This window comes from Mustelus asterias, chromosome 8, assembly GCF_964213995.1.
Source record: "Mustelus asterias chromosome 8, sMusAst1.hap1.1, whole genome shotgun sequence".
Taxonomy (NCBI): Eukaryota; Metazoa; Chordata; class Chondrichthyes; order Carcharhiniformes; family Triakidae; genus Mustelus; species Mustelus asterias.
In genome coordinates, this window is record NC_135808.1 from 92808640 (window position 1) to 92831744 (window position 23105).

General features: G+C 42.7%; 1 protein-coding gene across 1 annotated transcript in view; it reads right to left on the reverse strand.

Annotated features, from left to right (window-relative positions):
• Positions 1–19548: 19548 nt before the first annotated feature.
• The window catches only part of frem1b (Fras1 related extracellular matrix 1b), a 229439-nt gene continuing 225882 nt past the window's right edge, over positions 19549–23105 (reverse strand). The window contains exon 36 of the mRNA XM_078219385.1: positions 19549–21838. Within this exon, the coding sequence (XP_078075511.1) occupies positions 21630–21838 (209 nt within the window). The 3' untranslated portion in view covers positions 19549–21629. The remainder of the gene's footprint in view (positions 21839–23105) is intronic.

Genomic DNA, 23105 nt, shown 5'->3' on the forward strand with positions numbered 1-23105 from the left:
CATGCCCCCTGCCGGATGTGGCACAGTGGTTAGCACTGCTGCCTCACAGCGCCAGGGACTCGGGTTCGATTCCGGCATCGGGTCTCTGTCTGTGTTGCCGGAATCGAATCCAGGTCCCTGGCGCTGTGAGGCAGCAGCGCTAACCATTGTGCCACCGTCCTGGAGATAATGTAAGCGGTTCTTTAACTCTGCTTATAACCTGCTGTTACTGCTGATCTCAGTCTGCACCATTGGCAGAGCACCATGGCTCTCCTGCAGCAGAACGGCTTACCCCGAGGATATTGTTAGTTTTATGAGGGGGCTGCACCCTCACTGCACTCACCCGTATTATGTGCCAATTTGCCGTGTGGAAAGCAAGCCGGTGAAGTTCACCGAAGATTAGCATGCTAGAGTTTGAGGTGTCAATGTGTCAGCTTGACTGAGGGTTTGACTGCACTGTTGCCACTCTCTCAAGGAAATCATGACAGGAATTGCGACGATTCCTCGAGTGGGGACATGCTTCTGCCAAATTCAATGGCAGGCTCCTTTTAAAACTCTGTCACCCTGGGCAACAGAGATTCAAGGGCATGGTGCTGATCTAAGTAAATAAACACATCTGGCCTCAATATCACTGCCCAGCCTCCCCCTGAAATTGGTGCAAGAAAAAGCTAGTGCCCACTGCTGAGATAAAAACAGGAAATGCTGGAAAGACTCAGCAGCCATGCTAGCCACTGTGGACAGAGAAACAGAGTTAATGTTTCGAGCCGAATATGACTTCTTAATTGGACTTGAAACATTCACTCTGTTTCTCTCTCTCTGTTTTTCATGCAGTGAGCGGTGGGTGCCTGGAACACGCTGCCAGAGGAGATGGTGGAAGCAGGCACATTAGCAACATTTAAGAGGCATCTGGATGGGTACATGAATAGGGAGGGAATAGAGGGATACGGACCGAGTAAGGGCAGAAGGGTTTTTTTTAGTTTAGTTGGGGCATCATGATCGGTATGGGCTTGGAGGGTTGAAGGGCCTGTGGCTGTGCTGTACTCTTCTTTATTCTTTGTTCTCTCCACAGATGCTGCCAGTTTTACCGGAATTTTCTGTTTTAATTTCCGATTTCTGCAGTATTTTCTTTTAGTTTAGTGCCCATTGCTGAGATGCCATTTTAAACTTCTAAACAAGTCTTTCTCCTTAAAACAGCACCAGTCAAAACTAGAAAACTCTGGAAGGAGAAAGGACAAAAGGTACTCTGGACACGGGGTTTGGTTCTGCAGGTGAGCTGTCAGGTTTCCTGTTTCGCCCCCCCACCTCAGTTAGTGATCTGTTAATCAGCACTCATTCCTCACTGTCAGCTCACTGCTATTTTACTTCCCTTACCGAACTCTGGAGTCACGTTTTGAGACTTGGGAGTGGAGGATTAGCAAATGGGTTTCATACAAATGGCGCTTCTAACGTATGAATGGAAAGGGCTCAGAATTGGCTGGTCTGGAATTTGAAACATTTCGACTGGAATTCTCCAACCTCCCTGCAGACCCTGAAGAAATAGGACAGGCAACAGCTGGGCTTGTCGTGTGACGGCTAGTGAGGGGCTACTGCACGGAGAAGGTTTACTCAAGCCATTGGGTCTATAGGCCTAGACTCACTTTTTTGGATATTCCTGAGAAGCAGTGATTTTGATTTGATTTGATTTATTATTGTCACATGTATTTGGATATAGTGAAAAGTGTTGTTTCTTGCGTGCAATACAGACAAAACATACCGTTCATAGAGAAGGAAAGGAGAGAGTGCAGAATGTAGTGTTACAGTCATAGCTAGGGTGTAGAGAAAGATCAACTTAATACGAGGTAGGTCCATTCAAAAGTCTGACAGCAGCAGGGAAGAAACTGTTCTTGAGTCGGTTGGTACGTGACCTCAGACTTTTGTATCTTTTTCCTGACGGAAGAAGGTGGAAGAGTGTGTGTCTGGGGTGTGTGGGATCCTTGATTATGCTGACTACTTTTCCGAGGCAGTGGGAAGTGTCGATGGGTGGGAGGCTGCTTTGAATGAAGGACTAGACTTCGTTCACAACCCTTTGTAGTTTCTTGCGTTCTTGGACAGAACGGGAGCCATACCAAGCTGTGATACAACCAGAAAGAATGGTTTCTGTGGTGCATCTGTAAAAGTTGGTGAGAGTTGTAGCTGACATGCCAAATTTCCTTAGTCTTCTGAGAAAGTAAAGGCATTAGTGGGCTTTCTTAACCATTGTGTCGGCATGGAAGGACCAGGACAGGTTGTTGGTGATCTAAACACCTAAAAACTTGAAGCTCTCCCCCATTTCTACTTCGTCCCCATTGATGTAGACAGGGGCATGTTCTCCTCTACGCTTCCTGAAGTCAATGACGATCTTCTTCATTTTGTTGACGTCAAGGGAGAGTTTATTGTCGTCACATCACTTCACCAGATTCTCTATCTTTTTCCTGCTCTCCGTCTCGTCATTGTTTGAGATCTGACCCACTACGGTGGTGTCATCAGCAAACTTGAAAATTGAGTTGGAGGGGAATTTGGCCACACAGTCATAGGTGTTTAAAGAGTATAGTAAGATGCTGAGGACACAGCCTTGTGGGGCATTGGTGTTGGGGGTGATCATGGAGGAGGCATTGCTGCCTATCCTTACTGATTGCAGTCTGTGAGGTAGGAAGTTCAGAATTCAGTTGCAGAGGGAGGAGCCAAGCCCCAGGCCACGGAGTTTGGAGATGAGTTTTGTAGGAATAATGATGTTGAAGACTGAGCTGTAGTTGATAAATAGGAGTCTGATGTAGGTGTCTTTGTTATCTAGGTGTTCCAGGGTTGAGTGCAGGGCCAGGGAGATGGCATCTGCTGTGGACCTGTTGCGGCGGTAGGCGAACTGTAGTGATCCTGGCAATTTGAGAGGCCGGAAGTGATTTGTGCCATGACTAACTTTTCGAAGTACTTCATAGTGATGGATGTCAGAGCCACCGGACTATAGTCATTAAGGCACGCTGCTTGGCTTTTCTTTGGTACCGGGATGATGGTCTTCTTCTTGAAGCAGATAGGGACCTCAGATTGTTGTAAAGAGAGGTTGAAGATGTCTGCGAATCCCCCCGCCAGCTGATCCACGCAGGATCTGAGTGCTCGTCCGGGTACCCCATCCGGGCCAGTCGCTTTCCGTGGGTTGACCTTTGAGAAAGTTGCTCTGACATCTGGAATGGTGACCTCAGACACAGCTGCTTCCAGGGCGTAGGGCATGCTCTCGCTGACGTCTTGCTCAAAACGAGTATAGAATGCATTAAACTCATCAAGGAGGGGTGCGTTGGTGCCAGCGATTTTACATGCCTTCATCTTGTAGCCTGTTATGTGCTACAGACCTTGCCATAGTTGGTCGGGATCCGTGTGGCTAGCCTGGGACTCTAGCTGGTCTGGTACAGTCATTTACCATCTTTAATGGATCTCCTTATATTATATCATAGAGAAGGAAAGGAGAGAGTGCAGAATATAGTGTTACAGTCATAGCTAGAGTGTAGAGAAAGATCAACTTAATACGAGGTAGGTGCATTCAAAAGTCTGACAGCAGCAGAGAAGAAGCCGTTCTTGAGTCGGTTGGTATGTGACCTCAGATTTTTGTATCTTCTTCCCGACGGAAGAAGGTGGAAGAGAGAATGTCCGGGGTGCGTGGGGTCCTTAATTATTTTGGCTGCTTTTCCGAGGCAGCAGGAAGTGTAGACAGAGTCAATGGATGGGAGGCTGGTTTGAGTGATGGACTGGGCTTTGTTCATGACCCTTTGTAGTTTCTCGCCGTCTTAGGCAGAGCAGGAACCATACCAAGCTGTGAGACAACCAGAAAGAATGCTTTCTATGGCGCACCTGTAAAAGTTGGTGAGTCTCAAGGCCATGCTTCACTAGGCTAGTCTCTTGCAGCTGGGATTGCATCCTCCTAGTTCAGGAAGTCATGCTTTACCAGTGACTCTGAATGTCACCACAATCCTTAACATTTTCACCACAGGTTCCTCCCAGGCTGCTCAAGGGGACAGCACACAGTCTGCAACAAACAAATTATCAATGCAGTGGATATCGAGTCCTGTCCTGTGCTCACTGAGTGACCTACATTTGCTTCTGGTCCAGTAACATCTCGATTTTTAAAATGTTCATCCTTGTTTTAAATCCTTCCCTGGCCTTGATCTCATCCTGCCCATTTCTCTATACTCTCTGCCAGATTAATGACTCTCTGATAAAACTGTATTCCTCCAATTCTGGCACTTCAGCATCCCCACTTTTAATCACTACATAATTAGTTGCTGACCTTTAGTTGCTTAGGCCCTAAGCTCTGGAATTCTCTCTCTTTAACCATTCCTTCTCTCCATCTCTTTTTCCCTCTTTAAGATGCTCCATGAAACCTATCTCTTTTACCAAGATTTTGGTCATTTGTTCTGCTATTCCTTATGGGGTTCAGGAACCCTATTTTGTTTGAGAACAATCCTGTGCAGCCCTTGGGATGTTTTACAGTATTGATGGTGTTAAAGTTAGCGGGCAGAATTTTCCAGCCGCACTTGCTCTGAAACTGGAAAATCCTGCCCGAGGTCAACAGACCTTTCCGCGGTCTGCTCCACGCCCACTACAATTCCCCTGGCGGGCGGAACGGGAACATTCGCCCCAATATGTTGTGGGGCAGAGGGGTAGACATGTTTGATACCTGTCAGAGGGCAATATTCACTCCTTTCTTTGCACCCTCGCCTCACCTGTGAGACCGCACTCAGCATTTCTGGCTCGTGCAATGAACATTTCTGGGCCTGGGTGGGACACTCTTTCGGAGAGTCGGCGCAGGCTCGATGGCCTCCTTCTGCACTGCAGGGATTCCACGGACGTTTGCATTGAGTTTGGAAACAGCCTCTTGTTGCCAGTGTATGGTGACACAGTGGTTAGCACTGCTGCTGCACAGCGCTAGGGACCCGGGTTCGATTCCCGGCTTGGATCACTGTCTGTGTGGAGTCTGCATGTTCTCCCCATGTCCGTGTGGGTTTCCTCCCACAGTCCAAAAGACATGCTAGCTAGGTTCACTGGCCATGCTAAATTCTCCCTCGGTGTACCCGAACACACGCTGGAGTGTGGCGACTAGGGGACTTTCACAGTGACTTAATTGCGGTGTTAATGTAAGCCTACCTGTGACACGGACACGGTAATAAATAAATTTTAATTTTAGTTCATTTATACTATCACCCAAAGTGTAAATTGCTTCCCCTCCCCCGCCAAAAGAGTCCAAAGTTTACGAACCAAAGCCCCTGCCCCTGTGAATTTGCTAATATTGCCCCTATAGCATTGACACAAGCTCGAGATTGCCCTTGAGTGTCTGCAGTATTTAATGCTATGCTATACAGGTGGCGGAACAATAAGGCAAATGAATTGCAGGTGCTGTAAAGCTAATAGGCTGGAAGTTAGGAACATTCCAGTATTCTGAGCACAACCACAGGACACCTGTGTCCCTGGCAGTGTGCTTCCAACACCAGCGCCAATGTTATTCTCGATTAAGCGCAGGACAATAATCCTGTTGCATGTATAATTATCGGCATTTGTTTTTAAAACGCCTGAATCAGACACAAGTTTATTAGAAATCTATTTCAAAAAAATGATATGTTTCAGTGATTTGCTATTGTTTCTAATTGCTAGATTGATTCGCCCCCCCCCAGCTCCATCTCTTTCACAGCTGTTGGCCACATCTCACGGCAGACGTCATTAATTACTTGATACCAGGATAGAGTCTTTTATCCTTGGTTTCCATCTTATTACATGAATGCGTTCCAAAATGCTGCTGTTCTTTGCTTGTGGGTCACAGGGGTCACCAGCTGTAACAAATTATCCAGTTAAAGCTAGTAACTTATTAGGAATCAGAGCCACTCTGCCATATTTACTCACAGCTGTGTTGGCTTAATTTTCATTACAATTAAATATAAAAAGATATAGTCCCCTTAGTGTGAAATTATTGGAGTTCCCCCCCCCCCCCTCCTGCTCTTTATTTCCTTTGCTACCTCCCCTTGTTTACGGGATATTCTTTTGAGGTTGCAGAATGCACTGATTTGTTCGGTGAACTTGTGTGACATTATGCTGTTGGATTTTTGACAGTGATTGGATTGAAATAAGCAAGCATTTGGTTTCCTGATGAAATGAGTGCCAGTGTGGTAATTTCATGGTTAATCAGATAGCTGTGCCTTTGTGCTCACAAGGCAGAGTCAGTTTAAAGTTAAAAGTTTATTTACTAGTGTCACAAGTAGGCTTACATTAACACTGCAATGAAGTTATTGTGAAAATCCACTAGTCGCCACGCTCTGGCGCCTGTTCGGGGACACTGAGGGAGAATTTAGCATGGCCGATGCACCCAACCAGCACGTCTTTCAGACTGTGGGAGGAAACTGGAGAACCCGGAGGAAACCCACGCAGACACGGGGAGAACATGCAGACTCCGCACAGACAGTGAACCTGGGTCCCTGGTGCTGTGAGGTGGCAGTGCTAACCACTGTGCCACCCATAGAGGAGGTTATTGATCAGGTCTGCCATAAACTATAACTTGCAATTATTCTTTTTAATATTCCTGTTTCCTGACTCTTCCTGCTGTGTTTTATTTTTTCTCTGCTGGAAGAATTCACTCACACTACATTCTCTGCTTGTTAAGTTGATGGGTGTAAGATTCAACTTTGGTAGGAGAACAGACTGTGTGGCAATCGGCATGGCTTTTATTTAACCCTTCTTTTCAGTGGAGACAATTTTAGCCCCAGTATCTTTCTGGGTTCCACTTCAACTTTAAATATTATTGTCCTCACTCTTTTTTTTAAAAAGCCTCTAGTTTTCTTCTAGCTCTGCTAAGCGTCTGACATATTGAGGGACACAGATTAGTGCACTCACAATACACCCTTCGCTATGTTGCTCAGATGGTCGATTTTCATGTATAAGCCTGGACAGCATGTTTTGTCTATTTGACCAAGGTAGGTGTGTGTGACAGTGTAACCTGAACCTGTTCTCATTGGATGTTTGCACACACACACACACAAAGTCATTGGCTAGCAACTAGCAGGGATTGATCAAACCCTAATTGATCTTTCCTCTCTTCAGCCTGAAGGTCACATAGTGGCCCACTGATGACCGGCTGTGATCATCTGATTCACCACCCAGATCCTGAATCATTCCTGCCAGAGTCGGGTGCAATGCCTGGTCAGCTTTCTTCATCAATTGTTTCTCTCATCCTGCATCCTCGGTTTCTCTCGTCATGTTAGGGTAAAATTTTCCATTCCCACTCCACATAAACAAAGTTATTTTCTCGATGTTAGGGAAATCAGGATTTATATGCTGAGGAGCTTTATCTTTCCCATTTTAATTTGATCAATGCCAACCTTTTCAACCAGCTATAGGAATGGCGAAAGTTTGTAAACAGCTGTTTGCATTTCATCATTCATTTCCAATTGAGCGAGCCAGTACAGAGATAATGTACATACATTACATGTTAATGTAAGAACCAGTACAGAGCCAGTACAGTGATGGGCTGAATGGCCTCCTTCTGTGCTGTAACAATTCTGTGATAAGATTGCTCCTATAAAATTTCATTTTTCAAATCTGCTCAACTCAGGATGGAAGATTTATTAGAGACAGTGACTTGTGGCTGTTTTATGTTTGATCAAAAACTTTAAGAAGAAGAATTTTTATTAACTTTTTTTTTACTGCTGCAGCTGATTGGAAAGTAGGATTGGAGGTTGATTGGGCAGTAGGATTGGGAGCTGATTGAGCAGTAGGACTTAAGCTTAAGGTACAAATAAAGCTGTGCTCGAAAACAGTGGTGGAAAGTGAACCATAGAATCAAACAGTGCAGAAGAGGCCTTTCGGCCCATCGACTCTGCACCGACACGTGAGAAACATCTGAACTCCCACCTGATCCCATTTACCAGCACTCGGCCTAGAATGTTATGACATGTCAACTGCACATTTAGGTACTTTTTAAAGGATATTAGACAACCCGCCTCCACCACCCTGCCAGGCAGCGCATTCGAGACCATCACTACCCTCTGGGTAAAAAAGATTTTCCTCACATTCCCCCCCCAAAGCTCCTGTCCCTTAGCTTGAACCTATGTGTGTTCCCCACCCCGTGACTGACCCTTCAACTAAGGGGAACAGCTGCCCTTTATCCACTCTGTCCATGTCTCTCATAATCTTGTGCACCTCAAGCCCTGTCTTATGGCCTGACTTAAGTCCTGATTTATGAGAAAACTGATTTGACTCACAGGGATTAAATTAAAAATTGCAATTGGACATGAAGTAAATTGTATAATTTACATGAATAATTGATTGCAAATGTTTCCAATGAGTTGACTATCCTGTGATATTGCTGAACTATACCACCGGAACTCTACCACCTCGCCTGCCATGGAATCGTAGCGGGCGAGGGTCCGGCAACAGAAATCTCCTCGCTCGAGGAAGGTTGTAAAATCTCACCCTACATGTCAAAATATAAGAAACATTGCTCACTTCTAAGCAGTGTAAGGAAGGCACCTTTCTCGATTTGACCACATTAACAGAAGTGGGTGGAGAAGCAGGGATGGAGAAACATGGCTGCCATCATACAAGAAAGGTCATGGCAACTTTTCTATCTCCTCCATTATTCTAGATTTCCTGTTTCCACTCCAGACCTATTCTACAGACTAGATTTTAATTCAGGGATTTAAGCGTGACATGTAATGGCTGAGGTGGAGTGTCCAGTTTCCTGCATTGTGAACCTCAGACGTTTTAAAGCCATTTAAAAGAACCAACAGGGCCTATCCAGTAAATGATGAGGAGGCCTGTGGGTATAGGAATAGGATTTTGGATAGCAGGAGGCTATCAGTAGGGACCCAAGCTAACAGACACTGACACTAAGACCAATGGTGAAAGGCACTATCATGGTTTGGGAGACTTGGGCAGGGAACTCTTAAAGTTTCCTTCTAGGGCCTGAAAGATTACTCTTGCTCCTTCTAAGCTATAATTAACCTTAAAAGAATTTAAAACGTTTCAAATTACCTGAGGGTCCTCTGATCACAATTCTGCTCTCTGCAAGCTTTCACATTTGGCTCCAGCACTTATCATCACTGTCTCAACTGGCACTTAAAATCACAGTGGAGTCTGGAAAATGTAAATGAGGCTGCAGATCGCCTGCAGTGGGAGGCCTCAAAGCCACTAAAAGTGGGCAGTTAAATGGCAGAGGAAGTGACGGCATCAAGAATGCATTGGGCAGTGTCCTGGTACCATCTTAATTACCTACTTGGTTGGGCAGAGTTAAAACAAGGCAGTGGCCTTGTGGTATTGTCATTGGACTAATAATCCAGAGACCCAGGGCAATGCTCTGGAGACCCAGGTTTGAATCCCACCATGGCAGATACTGAAATCTGAATTCAGTAACAAAATCTGGAATTAAAAGTCTAATGATGGCCATGAATCCATTGTCGATTGTCGTAAATCCCATCTGAATATCCTGTGATATTACTGAACTATACTGCCGGAACTCTACCGCCTTGCCCGCCATGGAATCGTGGCGGGCAAGGTGTCCTTTAGGGGAGGAGATCTGCCATCCTTACCTTGTCTGGTCTAGATGTGTTTCCAGATCTACTGCAATATGGTTGACTCTTAAATCCCCTCGGGGATGGATGATAAATGCTGGCCCAGTCAGCAATGCCCACATCCCATGAACGTATAAAAAAACATGCAACTTCATTGTACACTTAAATGGCAGATCTGAACATCAACCAAAATTAGGATTTGGACCCTTGGAAACATGCTGTGGTCTCTTGACTCAGTAAGAGCAAATAGTTATCAAAAAGTAGATTTGAGTATATGTGTGAGCAAGACCAGTTGAAAGGCAGTGGCGATTTTGTTTCTCATTTATCTCATTACTCAGATTTTGAACTCCTTGTGTATGTGTTTGCAAACGTGAGTTCAAAAACAAGTTATGGGCTGTTGAATCCTTATCAAGAGGAATTTAATGTGCTGTTGTCTAGTGTGGGATTAGTGTGAAAATTTAATTATTTATTCACAATCAGAGCTACTGTTTAAAGTTCAACACCACAGACAGAAACAAATAACGCAGCAGAATCTTTTCCCCCTACATTAGGGTCTAAAAGCTTTACACTTCAAACAAAGTAGAGCAGCAATAAAATAGAGGGGTTGGGGGAGGGCTGTGCTTACACATAGGGTGACCAGATTAACTCAAAACCGAGACACATTGAAAAGCCTTGAGATGGCGGGGCTCCAACATGATTGATATTTGAACAATTTGGAGAAAACTGTCCGGATACTGGGGCTTTTAGTGAAAAGCTGGCACTATACTGGCAAAACCAGACATTTGGTCACTCAACTTACACAACTGCATCACAGTTAGCAGGTCGACCACAATAGATGGCTATATCTCATGGAGGACCAGCACAGGGTGGGACTCAATATCAAATGGGAGTGAGAGTTATATGGTATCTTTGCAGGACAAAAGCACTGCTGTTTATACATGGAGTCCTAATATCCAACTGAAATTGGTTTATTCTGGGTTGCTCATATATGTATATACATACAGAATGGCCATAGGAAGGTGCTATTACACTCTTCCCTCCTTAATAAAGAAGTTACACAAAATTCAAATTCCATGCAATTTATAACACATTTTTTAAATTTACAAATCCAACTTAACCACTGGTTTCTAAGAGGATCCTTCCTTACTTGACTCAAACTTTCAGAACTTGGAAAATACCTTGACCCAACTGGGTCTGAGTCTGATGAGAAGTTTCCTTCAACAAAGGCTGATTTTGATCATGAGTTTCAATTGAATTTTCCACTTCATCGGTCATGTATATCTGACTCTGGCTCACGTCTGAATCATGTTTAGACACAACCTCTGTTGGGGTAACTATTGGTACTCCACACATATTCCAACTATTTAATTCATCAGACTCATTTGATTCTTCCCAGTTTCTTCTTCTTTGTGAACATTTGAAGATAAAACATGACCTATAGGTACGAACTGAACCTTTCCATTACCAAACATTTTAACCACATAATTTCACAAATCTTCCTTATGATGATACTTCTTCAAATTAACCTCCTGGTTCTACTTCAAACTTCATCTTCTCACTCTACGCCTATTGTGACCCTTCTCCGAACTGGATTGTTTTGTTTCTATTGTCTGTCTCAAAAATGCTTCAGCACTGAAAACTTTAATCTAGACTGGCTCCGAGGAAACAATTCAGCTGGTGTTCTGTGTGTAGTCATGTGAGGTGTATTACAATAAATAAACAAAACATTTGCCAGCCTGTGATTCAATGACAATGTTTCTTTCATTTTATATGTAATATTTCTTAACAAATGGCTAACCATTTGTAATGTGCGTTCTGCTGCTCCATTTGAAACATGGTGGAACTTTACTGTGCTTTACCCCATTCATTTTCATAAATTTTACAAACTTTTCTGAACAAAACTGAGGTCTGTGTTTGGACAAAAGTTCTTCTGGAAATCCATAAGGAGCAGTCAAACTGCACAAAATATCAAGAGTTTCGCTAATTGTTGTTCAATTCATTGGAACTCCATCAACCCATTTCCACCAGCTATCTATCAGATTGAATAGCTATTGCCTTTCAAATTCTATAAAATCTATGTGCAGCCACTGCCATGCTCTAGCTGGCCATTTCCAAGGTACCAATTGAAGATTCTTTTCTACTCCTTGACATACCTTACACTGTTTCACTGTGTCCTCTGTGTCCTTATCTCACCCTGGACATTAAAGATAACTAAAGACTCTTTGTCAAGTTCATCCTAGCTGTGGATTATGAAGATCACATAGTAACTGTAATCTGTGCCTTTCAGGAATTACAATTCTGACTCCCTCCATAACACGACCTTTATCAATGGACAACACTTCCTCATGCATAAAAAGAAATGGCCTGATTTCCAAAGTAAGAAGTTTAACAACAACAGGTTAAAGTCCAACAGGTTTATTTGGTAGCAAAAGCTACCAAATAAACCTGTTGGACTTTAACCTGGTGTTGTTAAACTTCTTACTGTGTTTACCCCAGTCCAACGCCGGCATCTCCACATCCTGATTTCTAAATCCAGTTTCTGTGTTGGCCACCCATTTACAATAACGTTGTACACCCTTTCCGATACAGGGCCCCTGTGAGTTGTTCTACCAATGTCATCTGCTGTGACTGGCACCTTAATTATGTGCGAAATGAAAATACATCTTCCCTCCTCAACCGCCTCTATGGGGATGGTTAAGCTCGACATCTCATATCGGCATTACAATGATCGTCCAATTGTCTGTACTTAATATCATATTGATAAGCAGACAAAATCAAAGCCTACCTCTGCAGATAAAGTGGGTCATAGAGAGTTTAGATTCAAAATAGCCATCAGTGGCGAATGATCAGTTTCAATCATGCAACTGTGACTGCACAAGTATTTATGGAATCTTCTTACTCCAAAAAATTAAAGACAATGCTTCATGTTCTATCTAAGCATCATTTCACTCACTGGCACTGAGGCAAATTCTATCAGTGTTTTCTCACCATTATCCAACATGAGAGATCATAGCGATCTAAATGGCGAGGCACCACATGCTTAATCTTTTTGAATGCATTGTAATGTACAAGCATTGTACCACCTACCAATTTGGTTTCACACAACTGGAATGCCTTGTTACACTCCCTTGTCCAATTCCACGGAACTCCCTCAAGAATTCATTCAATGGATGCAATACGGTTGCACATTTGGTATGAACTTACCGTAGAGGCCCAAAAATATCTGAGCTTAGAAATGTTCTGAGTGTGCGGTGCTTTTCTTATTGCTTGAACCTGGTAGAATGTAACCCATCTTTGTCTACCCTGTGACCCAAATACTCTATATCGTTTGAATCATTTGTGTTTTTGCCAAAATTCGATGCTTTTCCAAGCATTGGAGCATCTTTTTCAGCCTGTTATGGGTCTGCCTGTTTAGAGCTGAAATAATTATGTCTTTCAAAGAGAACACTATTCTCTGAATTCCTTGCAAAATCTGGTTCATTAACCCTTGAAAAATTCTTAGGGCTGAATAAACACCAATGGCAGTCTATTTCCTCCAGGTGCTCCGGTTTCCTCGCACAGTCTGAAAGATGTGCTGGTTAGGTGCATTGGCCATGCTAAATTCTCCCTCAGTGTACCCAAACAGACATGGAGTGTGGCGACTAGGCGATTTTCACAGTAACTTCGTTGCAGTGTTAATGTAAGCCTACTCTTGGCACTAATAAATAAACTTAAACTTAAATTATGAAACTGAAACAGATCTATGTGTGTATTCACAGTCAAATAGGACTTAGACTCATGGTCCGACTCAGGTTGCAGGTCAACATTTGTTAGATCTAATTTTGAATAAATCTGGCCTCCCAACAAGACTGTGAACAGATGCTTCACATCTGGCAAAGTAGCGGGTTGATTACATTTCAGTACATTCCTTATAATATCCGCGTAATCTTACACTATCATCTAGCTTTGGTACTGCCATGATGGGAGTAGCCCAAATACTCTGTTCTACTTCAGAGATTGTGTTCTTAGTCTCAAGTTTTTTCAGCTCTTGCCTCTACTTTCTTCCTTAGAGCAATGGGTACTGGATGGGGTCTGCAGTAAATGGGTCTTATGCTCCTTTGAAGCTGTACATTGGCTTTGTATCTTTGAAGGTTTACTGGTGTAACTAAAGACTTGGCAATTACGTTGTCCTACATTGTAAACTTCGCTTCTACGTGAAACACCTCATTCCAGTTTTACTTAGATCTCTTGTTAGCAATGCTGGGTTTTCACCCTTCACGACAGTGATGGGCAATTTTACACATTGCTAATTGTGTGCGACTGGAACCAGTACATGGAGATTATGGGGATTTTCTCATTGACCCCACATTGACCTGCTGCTGATTGACACCATATGCAGTGACTGCCGTCCCATCCAGTCAGCGTTTTCTTTGTTTACATTTTTTTGACATGCCTTAGATGACCCTTCTTCTTACAGTTATAGCACTCAGTCTTTGGAAATGGACAATTATGCGTCCAATGTTGGCCTAAGCCAGTAACAGGACTTTGTAATCCCACTGCTGCTACTAACTGCCTTGGTTGGGGCCTTCAGCTTACTCAGCTGGCTTTGAAAAAACACCAGTACATGGAACAGCATTGTCAGCAACTTACTGTGAATGTGATCACTTTTTAAACTGCACACTAATCTGCCCAGCAATGCCCTCTCTTGAAATTTCCAAAACTACAATGACAGACTTTACAAAGCCACAATAAACTCTTCAATGTCCTCACTGGGCAAGCGATTCCATGTTCCAAACTGATTGCTTTCAGCAATCTCCAATGGCTTGGGACTGTAGGGCCACTTAAGCTTACACAAAATATTTGACAGTAGTATGTCTTTTCACTTAGTAAGAGTCAATGAATTCTTGAGCATTTCATACACTTCTGGACCTGCCTCCATCAGAAAGGTTGATCTTTTTCTTTCCCCCACTGACTGATAGGAAGTGGAATATCAGCTGGAACTTCAAAGATATTGAGTGAAATTTTATGAGAATGATTCTAAGTGTCTAGCTATGGGAGAATTCCTGAACCATTTTTGGGCGAGTTTTCATGCCCAATATAACATACGCAGTCATTGAAAAAATTGTGTAGACTGTTTGTACCTGCTGCAGGCAGTGAGCTGGGCTTAATTTGCCAGCCAGCCTGTAAAGGGAGCTACTGCACATGTGCAGATCTCTGATGTTGCAAGGGTTTGACAGACAAAGAGAGAGAGCCCTCAGGCCCTGCTGTTGCAGGCAACCTCAACAAATTACCCCCCCCCCCCCCCCACAATGGCGAGGGCCTGCAGCCAATTGGGAGCCCTACAACGCATGGACATCTAGCCTCTGCCACATCCTGGCACCCAGACTGATCGCGCCCCCCCCCCACCCCCCCCGATCCAATTGCATCTGCAGAGCGGCAGTGGACCCCTCCCCCACTGAATCAGATCACATCTGCAGAGCAGCAACAGCACCCCTCCTCCCCCCAATGCGATCACATTTGAAGAGTATGCAGCGGCCACCACCTCCCTCCCTGATTGGGCCGTCCCTTCAGCCTATGCCCTCTCCAAACCCAGCCTCCTCAGGCCCTACCCCTGGCCTGCCCCCTTTAGCCCCCCCCCCCACCCCAAGCATTGCCTGCTGGGCATTGCCCAGGTGCCAGGCTGGTACTGCCAAGGTGCCAGGCTGGCACTGCCCATGGGGCACCCCCTTTCACTCTCAGCCTCCCTGGGGGCCTCAATGGCCTCTGGTTCCATTGGCGAAGCCAACACGACTGCTCCCCTTTATGAGGAGCAGGTGATTTCCTCACCGGAGAGAACCTCTCCCGGCGAGGCCATCGAGGCAAGTGAGCCTGGACGATTGAGTGCTGGACTTGCTAAACAGATGCAAATCTTCATTTAAATAAATCTGAATAAATTATTCAGCCGCTCACCCATTTCCAACGAGAGGCTGGCCTCGCAAGAAATCTGTCTCTTGTAAAATCGCGAGAGCCGAGAAATGGGGCTTGATCCTGATTTCTCCACTCTCACGAGATTTTACCAGCTCACTCTGCCCATCGATGGGCGGGGCAAGCCGGTAAAATTCCGGCCATTATTAGAAGAGTAAAACATCTCAAACCACTCTACATATACACCAAAATACTTTCAGTCAGACTATACCCACCCAGTCACCTAATAATACCTGTTGATGCAGCCATTTTCAAAGCTCAGACTATCTTTTCCCTAAAACAGGATTTTTAAACCTATTCCTTAGTTTTAAAAAACTCTCAGTTTCTCTGCTGGTTTGTTGGCATCTTCGCAGCTGAATATATTTGGCTCGAGAATCTGTAATCCTATCCTTATCGCCAAACTGTGATATTATTACAGGACAAAAGAACTGTTGCTCACATGGTGTTGATCATGGTGTTCTAATAACCGAGCAAAATTGGTTTATTCCGGTTTGCTTATATACACAGGTATGCAAATCGCTACAACAAGATGCTATTCCAGGTTACCATCTGGAACCTGAGCTGCAGTGAGAACCAGCTCCCTGTGCTATATTGGCAGTGAAGGTCATTATTATCCTGTACTTCCTTCCAGGTGCTAACTGGGGACATCACAAGAGTCAGTCACTTTGCTAACCGACAACCTCACCCTCACCATCCATTTGCACTTCAAGGATCTTCACCAGCAGAGGCAGTTATAATTTTTCCACATTGCCTTTTTCAATGCACCTCACTGGACACACACATTAACTGATAATCTTCAATCTTTAAACTTTAAAAGAGTTCAGACAGGTAAACTGTTTTGCCTTTTAAAATGAGTATATACAAGCTTGTGAAGCTAATAAGAAAGTTTTATGTTTGAGCTAGAATGACATTAATGATTTGACCTTTTTTTGTTTATTAATATTTTAATAATTCATGGTGTATGTCCTGCAGCAAATTGCAAACATGTCAAACCACTAGAAATTGGGGCTCCAGATTTTATTAGCATTTCAGGGTTTTTAACATCTCTACGTGCTTTGCCAAAAAATGGAATTTTCTGAATTTGTGCCACCAGTGGGCAACCTTGCCTGCTGGAAGTGCATGTTGCAAAATTCGGGACACTTTGCCAATGCTTTTATGATATGCGCAGCTGTCGGGCAAGGTCCCCCTCTATGGTGCTAACTTGGAAAATCATCCCCTTAAAAGCAATTGGAGAAATGAGATCAAGGCTCCACCAGGAATGCAACAAGGCTAATCATTTATATTGCTTCTGTCTAGATGGTGTGCACATTATTTCACCTAACAAATGATGTGATGTGCTTTGCCCTTGTACCTTGCATATTCATGTAAAAACCATGCAAATTTCAAAACCACTTATCAGGACATCTTCCATCTCTATCAATTTGAAAATAGAATGCGGAGAAGGGGTCATTTTAACCTTATTTGTCAGGTGGGAAACACACAGGATCAGATGGATCACTGATTTTACACCCAGTCTGATATGGCTCTTTGCTGAGTGATGATACTGTGCCTTCAAGAAATGTATTTTAATCATGTTTCTCTGCAGTTTTTTCAAACAGGCCCTGGTGATTTATGTTGGCACCATTTTGTTTGTAGCTGGTATCTTTTATTTGCTGAAGCAGGATAATTGAAGCAATGTTTATTTTTAATCTGGCCTAATGCAGTGTCCTCAGGTTTTTTAGGACCTGTTGAATTGCTGGTGGTGAATGATTGACAGGTCAGATGATGCCTGAAGGACAGTCTTTTTCCACAATAAAGTCCAGAGTTTTAGTTTCACCTTTGTCAGAAGCTGTTAAGCCTTGAGCCAGAACGCATGGCTTCTTGTTTCTCTCTCCGGTGTTGGAAATCCTGCTATCCGTGAGTTGCTAGCTGGAAGCTAAAGGCAAGCAGTGTCTCTATCTCTCACTCGAAGTGTGCTGAATATTCCAGGACTGGAAAGCCTCAGCATTCTAATTCAACATCCAAAGGGCTAATTCATAGCAGGTGTTAAGAGGTTGCAAAATCCAGCATCACATGAGCATACGTACTTTATGTGCCAAACCTAGAAAGGGATGGATGTTTGTGGGGATTGTCTGATTTGAAACAGTACAGATAGCTGTTAGGATTCATACAATGTTGTGGTTATTCTCTTGTAATTGGTAAAAGTTATGCTATTTTTTCTTATTATGTTTTAATTATATTCTTAAATAAACTTTGTTTGATAAAAGCTTCCTAGTGGATCACTTGAATCATACCTGGAGTGAAACACCTCATGCTCACCTGTGTTAAATTCAAAGGTAAAAAGTTAGGGTCTCGGCTAACGTCATAAAACACCTTGGAGTTTCTGGCCTGGATCATAACAGGTGACTTCATTGAAAATTAAAATCAGACAGTGCATAAAACCAATGTTGCATCCAATCTCCTCAGTTTCCCGATGGACAGTTTGGGTTAACATTTCCCTTTGAGTTAATATCTCTTTCATTCTTGCAGTTTTGACAGAGGGTTGCTCATATTCTTGAAGGATAAAGTGGGTGAATACAAAAGTCAAGGAGCACAACAGACAGATTTTAATATATGAGGTGGAAAGGGCTGAGGCATTACTGGTATATTGGGGCAGATGAGAGAAAGATTATTCAAATGAAGCTTTGCAGATTTCTGAAAGATTTCAGATTAAACCTCTGAGGATTGTCCTTCAAAGTCCTATTCATATCTGGCAGCCATGATCATGTGCCAGCTGGCACTATATTCATTACTGTGAGGGTGTCAGCATTGCTTTCATTGACATCATTAGATATCTGTTGTTACAAAGGACACCTCGGGCAGGATTTATGAAGAAGATTGTGGATCCCATCAGCAGGACAAGAAGTGGGCACCACGTTCTCTTACGTATCAAGAGTCACCTCTTGTGCAAACACAGTGAAAATTGTAAGTGCGTGTGGGGGTCATGTGCTCCATGTGCAATCATGCAGGGTGGGACCACTCTCAGCAGCCTGTTTCCTCATCAGCTGCTGATGTCGGGGTCAACAACAGGACATAGCAGTCATCAAAGAAAAATTAAGAAATATCGAGACCACAGTGGTATCATGTGCAGAAACATCTTTATGGTATTGTCACAGACAGAATTTACATCTTTCCTTTCTCTGCCCATAATCAGCATGTTGGAATGTAAGAGGTGAATTTTTACCCTCAGCATGTCCCAATTAAATAATTCTCGCAGCAAGTACTTTTGAATTTAAAAATAAAGATGATTTATTATCACACAAGTGACACACCGTTTCACTCACACATTTCGTGCACATCCTCGTACAAACAAAGATTTGATACAGAGGAAGGTAATATACTGTTACAGCTTGAAATTATTTCAGTTTCTTTCATGGCAAGCCTGAAGTTTCTTAGATAAAATCAATGTTTAAGTTGAAGTGAAGGATTTTTAAAGAGTTTATGTTCTCAGCAGGCTTTATAATTGAATTTCGGGAAGGTTGGTTCTGAACTGAACCTGTGGTTGGAACAGATAGGGGGAGTCCTTCTCTTGGGTGTCCCCGCTTATGAGGTACTGCTGTTAATTAACCTGGCTGCTGGATGGATTGCAGCTAATTTGATGGCTATTGGTGGAACTCTTCGTCTGCAAGTAGCTTCTTGGTGATTTTAAAAATAGACAACAAAATGGTTCCTCCATCACGTGACTCACATAGGTTCAAAGTCCTTTTTTTCAAACAAAAGGTGGTGGTTGCATTGAGACATTGAGTACACAGTACGCTACCCACTGTGCCATAAGATCTCCATACTAGTCATGTAGATGCTTAAAAATTATGAAAAGGACCATTAAGGTAGATGTGTCCTGCTGGGCCAATGGATTTTGAGTGGATGGAGAATTGCAGAAGCAAAATGATGTGCAACTTGTTTTGGATTATTTTCCACAATATAAAAGGGCAATTTATCCAATATAAACAATAGGAACAAAATACCATTAACCCCTTTAACTATGGCCTATGTGTTCATCCTCTTCCAGTTTTCAAATTAGATGCAAGTAAAGCCAAGCAAAGTTATTTTTGGCATTTAGATTGTTTAATACCTTTCGATACATGTTGGATCTCGCAGAACATTTCATAATAAGTCATGACATAAAAATTCATATTTTCTTGAACATGATGATTGAAACAATTGTATTTACTACGCAAAGGTTAGAAACATCACCCGAGGCTGCCACCATATCATCTGCATATATCAATGAAAATTTAGTTACTTTGTGGAACAACAATTGAACCAACATATATTCCATTGTTTACTATGTTACCACTCATGCAATCTAAATCATTATTTATAAATTCTTCATAGAACCGCCTTTTAATCAAAAATCCTATCTGTCTTTTGCTATGTGGCATAAATTTCTGTGTAACATTTTTAAAAATCACAATATAATAATATTCTTAGATATGCGACTGCACAAAAGGTTCTTAATAAAATGTACAGAAGTGCTTCTGAGTAGGCTAAGCTGATCTTGTTTTGAAATTGCATGATGTGTGGGAATTTTAAAAAGTATAATGTATAGATTTGGGCCCAATGTTGATTTTTAAAGACCTCTACAACTCACAATTTGGAAGCAAATTAGAAGCAAAATTGATCTAAACATGTATTACTGATGCAAGTTGCTAATTTTATTCGTTGAAGTAATTACTTGATAGGTTCCTCAGCTTGAAAATAGTAGGAGAGAAGATTGTGATTTCTGAGGGCAGAAAGGAGTTTCACAGTTTTGAGATCTTAGGGAGAATTAATTGGAGTTGAATTCCATGAGATTAATTTGCATTTAACAAGACATAAGGAACTAATGTACAACTCGAGTTGGTCACACAACAAAACAGGGCGGCACGGTAGCACAGTGGTTAGCACTGCTGCTTCACAGCTCCAGGGACCTGGGTTCGATTCCCGGCTTGGGTCACTGTCTGTGTGGAGTTTGCACATTCTCCTCGTGTCTGCGTGGGTTTCCTCCGGGTGCTCCGGTTTCCTCCCACAGTCCAAAGATGTGCGGGTTAGGTTGATTGGCTATGCTAAAATTGCCCCTTAGTGTCTTGAGATGCATAGGTTAGAGGGATTAGCGGGTAAATATGTAGGGATATGGGGGTAGGGCCTGGGTGGGATTGTGGTCGGTGTAGACTCGATGGGCCGAATGGCCTCTTTCTACACTGTAGGGTTTCTATGATTCATTCAGTCATGTCGAGAAGTAATACTTTTATACATGCCATAGTTTCATTGTCAGTTTCTCTGAAGTGTTGGTAGGTGCTGTATCATCAACAGCAATGGATATCCAGTACAACATTGTAGCCAAACTTGGTTATCATTTTATGCTAATGGTGAATTAAGATGAGAGTGTAAGAGGAATGGGAAGAATTCCAGCCACAAGCATCTGACGTCTGCACTGAAATGGCACAAATGGGTAAGAATTGCCTTTGTAACATGCAGCAACATTGTAAGTACACTTGTAAAGGTATGGTCATTATCTTTAATAAAGTCACAAACTCATTCCTTTAGAATATGTCTGTGATTTTACTGAAAATACTGAACAGAAAGAATAATTTTCAACAAATTGATAATGCTGCGTAGCTTAAGGACCAGAGTGACTCCTATCCGAGTTCAATTGTGATGAATAAATTGCCCCCCCCTGCAGCTGAAGGAGAAGAGCTAGCAGCGCCATTGACAGATAAAAGAATACTATTGATTAAAGTGCACACTGGGCTTGCCTCGAATTAAGCTATTATTCTATTATGGTTCACTGTTTTATGTTGTACTTGCTTCTGAAAGTTTACTTTTATTGTAATTATTTAAATGTTTCAGGATGCTGTCACTTTGACGGTTAGTAACAAGACTTGTCATGAACTGATGATACATTCAAAATACAGTTTGATTACTTTATAATGAGTGACTAAACAGGGCATGAACAACAGTGTGTGTTCTCTGATTGAGGAACTCACTGGCAATTGCGTCAGTAGCGGAATACACTGAGAGCAATACACAGGCTTGTGATATGGCCATAATTTGGACAGAGAGATAGAGATCATAGAAAGATGTTGAATATCATATTTTTAGAAATGTATCGTCTGATGTTCATGAAACATGACCCATTTTGTAGTGAGCTAGTTAAGGTCTCGGTATAGACGTGCAGCAGATATATCTCTCTTGTTTTTCATTACATTGTCTGGTCACCCATTTGCCTTTACCCTGGACAAGAGTACAGCTTGGCTGAACCTCTCCCAGTCGTGAAGCTTTATTTTTCTTCCAGTTTGTAAAGGTTACTGGTCTTCCATTAACCCACGTCCATTTTCCAGAACCTATCTCATCTCTTAAGCCTGCAGTAAATATACAAAAATGTGACACAATCACAGTGTATACACTGCACTCCACATATGGCATAATATTAACATAGTACACATTTGTTTTGAATGAATTAAATGATATTTATTTTTTTAACCAAAACTATCAACATACTTTTGCGGAAGCTATGTTAAAATATTAACATTTTAAGGCAGTAAATTATGCATTTTACCATCACTAACTAGTACTCTGTTTCATTCCATTTTAAATCCATGAAGAGCATTTCTGAAAATGGTCAGCATAAAAATGGAATCTTCCAAAATGAAGTCTGTAGCTCCAAATGTGCAATCCCAATTTTCCACCAAAAAGATGAAGATTAACAAAAGCTTATGCCAAAAAGAAGCTATGGATGATTTTGGCATTTGCAGTTCCATTTTACGAAATTACTTTCACAATGGATTTGAGAAGAGTAAGAGGAGACTTGATTGAAACAGATAAGATCCTGAGGGGGTCTTGACAGGGTGGATGTAGAAAGGATATTTCCTCTTGTGGGAGAATCTATGACTGGGGCCAAAGGTGTTCCTCATAGAGGATAAAGGAGAAGGTTTTGCTCTTAGAGGGTAGTGAGTGTTAGGAACTCTCATCCTGAAAGGGCACTGGAAGCAGAGTCTTTCAATATTTTTAAGGCAGAGGTAGATAGATTCTTGAAAAACAAAGGTGTGAAAGGTCATTGAGGATAAGCAGGGAGTTACAATCAGATCTTATTGAATGGCCGAGTCAGCCCAAGAGGTTGAGTTGTCTACTCCTGCACCTAATTCATATGCTTGTACGTAATTATTAACTCCTGGCAGAAACTTGTTACATTCAAGCGCTTATAATTGAATAGAACTGTAGGGATCGCGTTTTGGGCTCTCGCTGGGCATAGTTTTACCTGGGGGCAGGAGGGATGTATAATATGAAGATTGGGTAACTCACTGCCCTCCCACTCACCTCCGATCCAGTCCCCATAATATGGGGGGGGGGGGGGGGGTGGATAAGGCGTCCACTAGTCCACCTGACCTTAGACCTCTTGCAACCCTTAAGTGGGCAATTAATGATCACTTAAGGACCTTCGTCTACTTCCAATGCCATAATGCGCTCAGCAGTAGAAGATGAGTGAGAATGGGAAGGTCACCTTTTCACCAAAGTTGATGAACGGGTTGAAAGGAAGGTGGGTACATCCTTCGGGGTGGGAGAGCAGGGTGTCCTGTGTGCATTGGGGCATGTTCCCCATCCTCCCCAAGATCAACACCCACCCCTCCT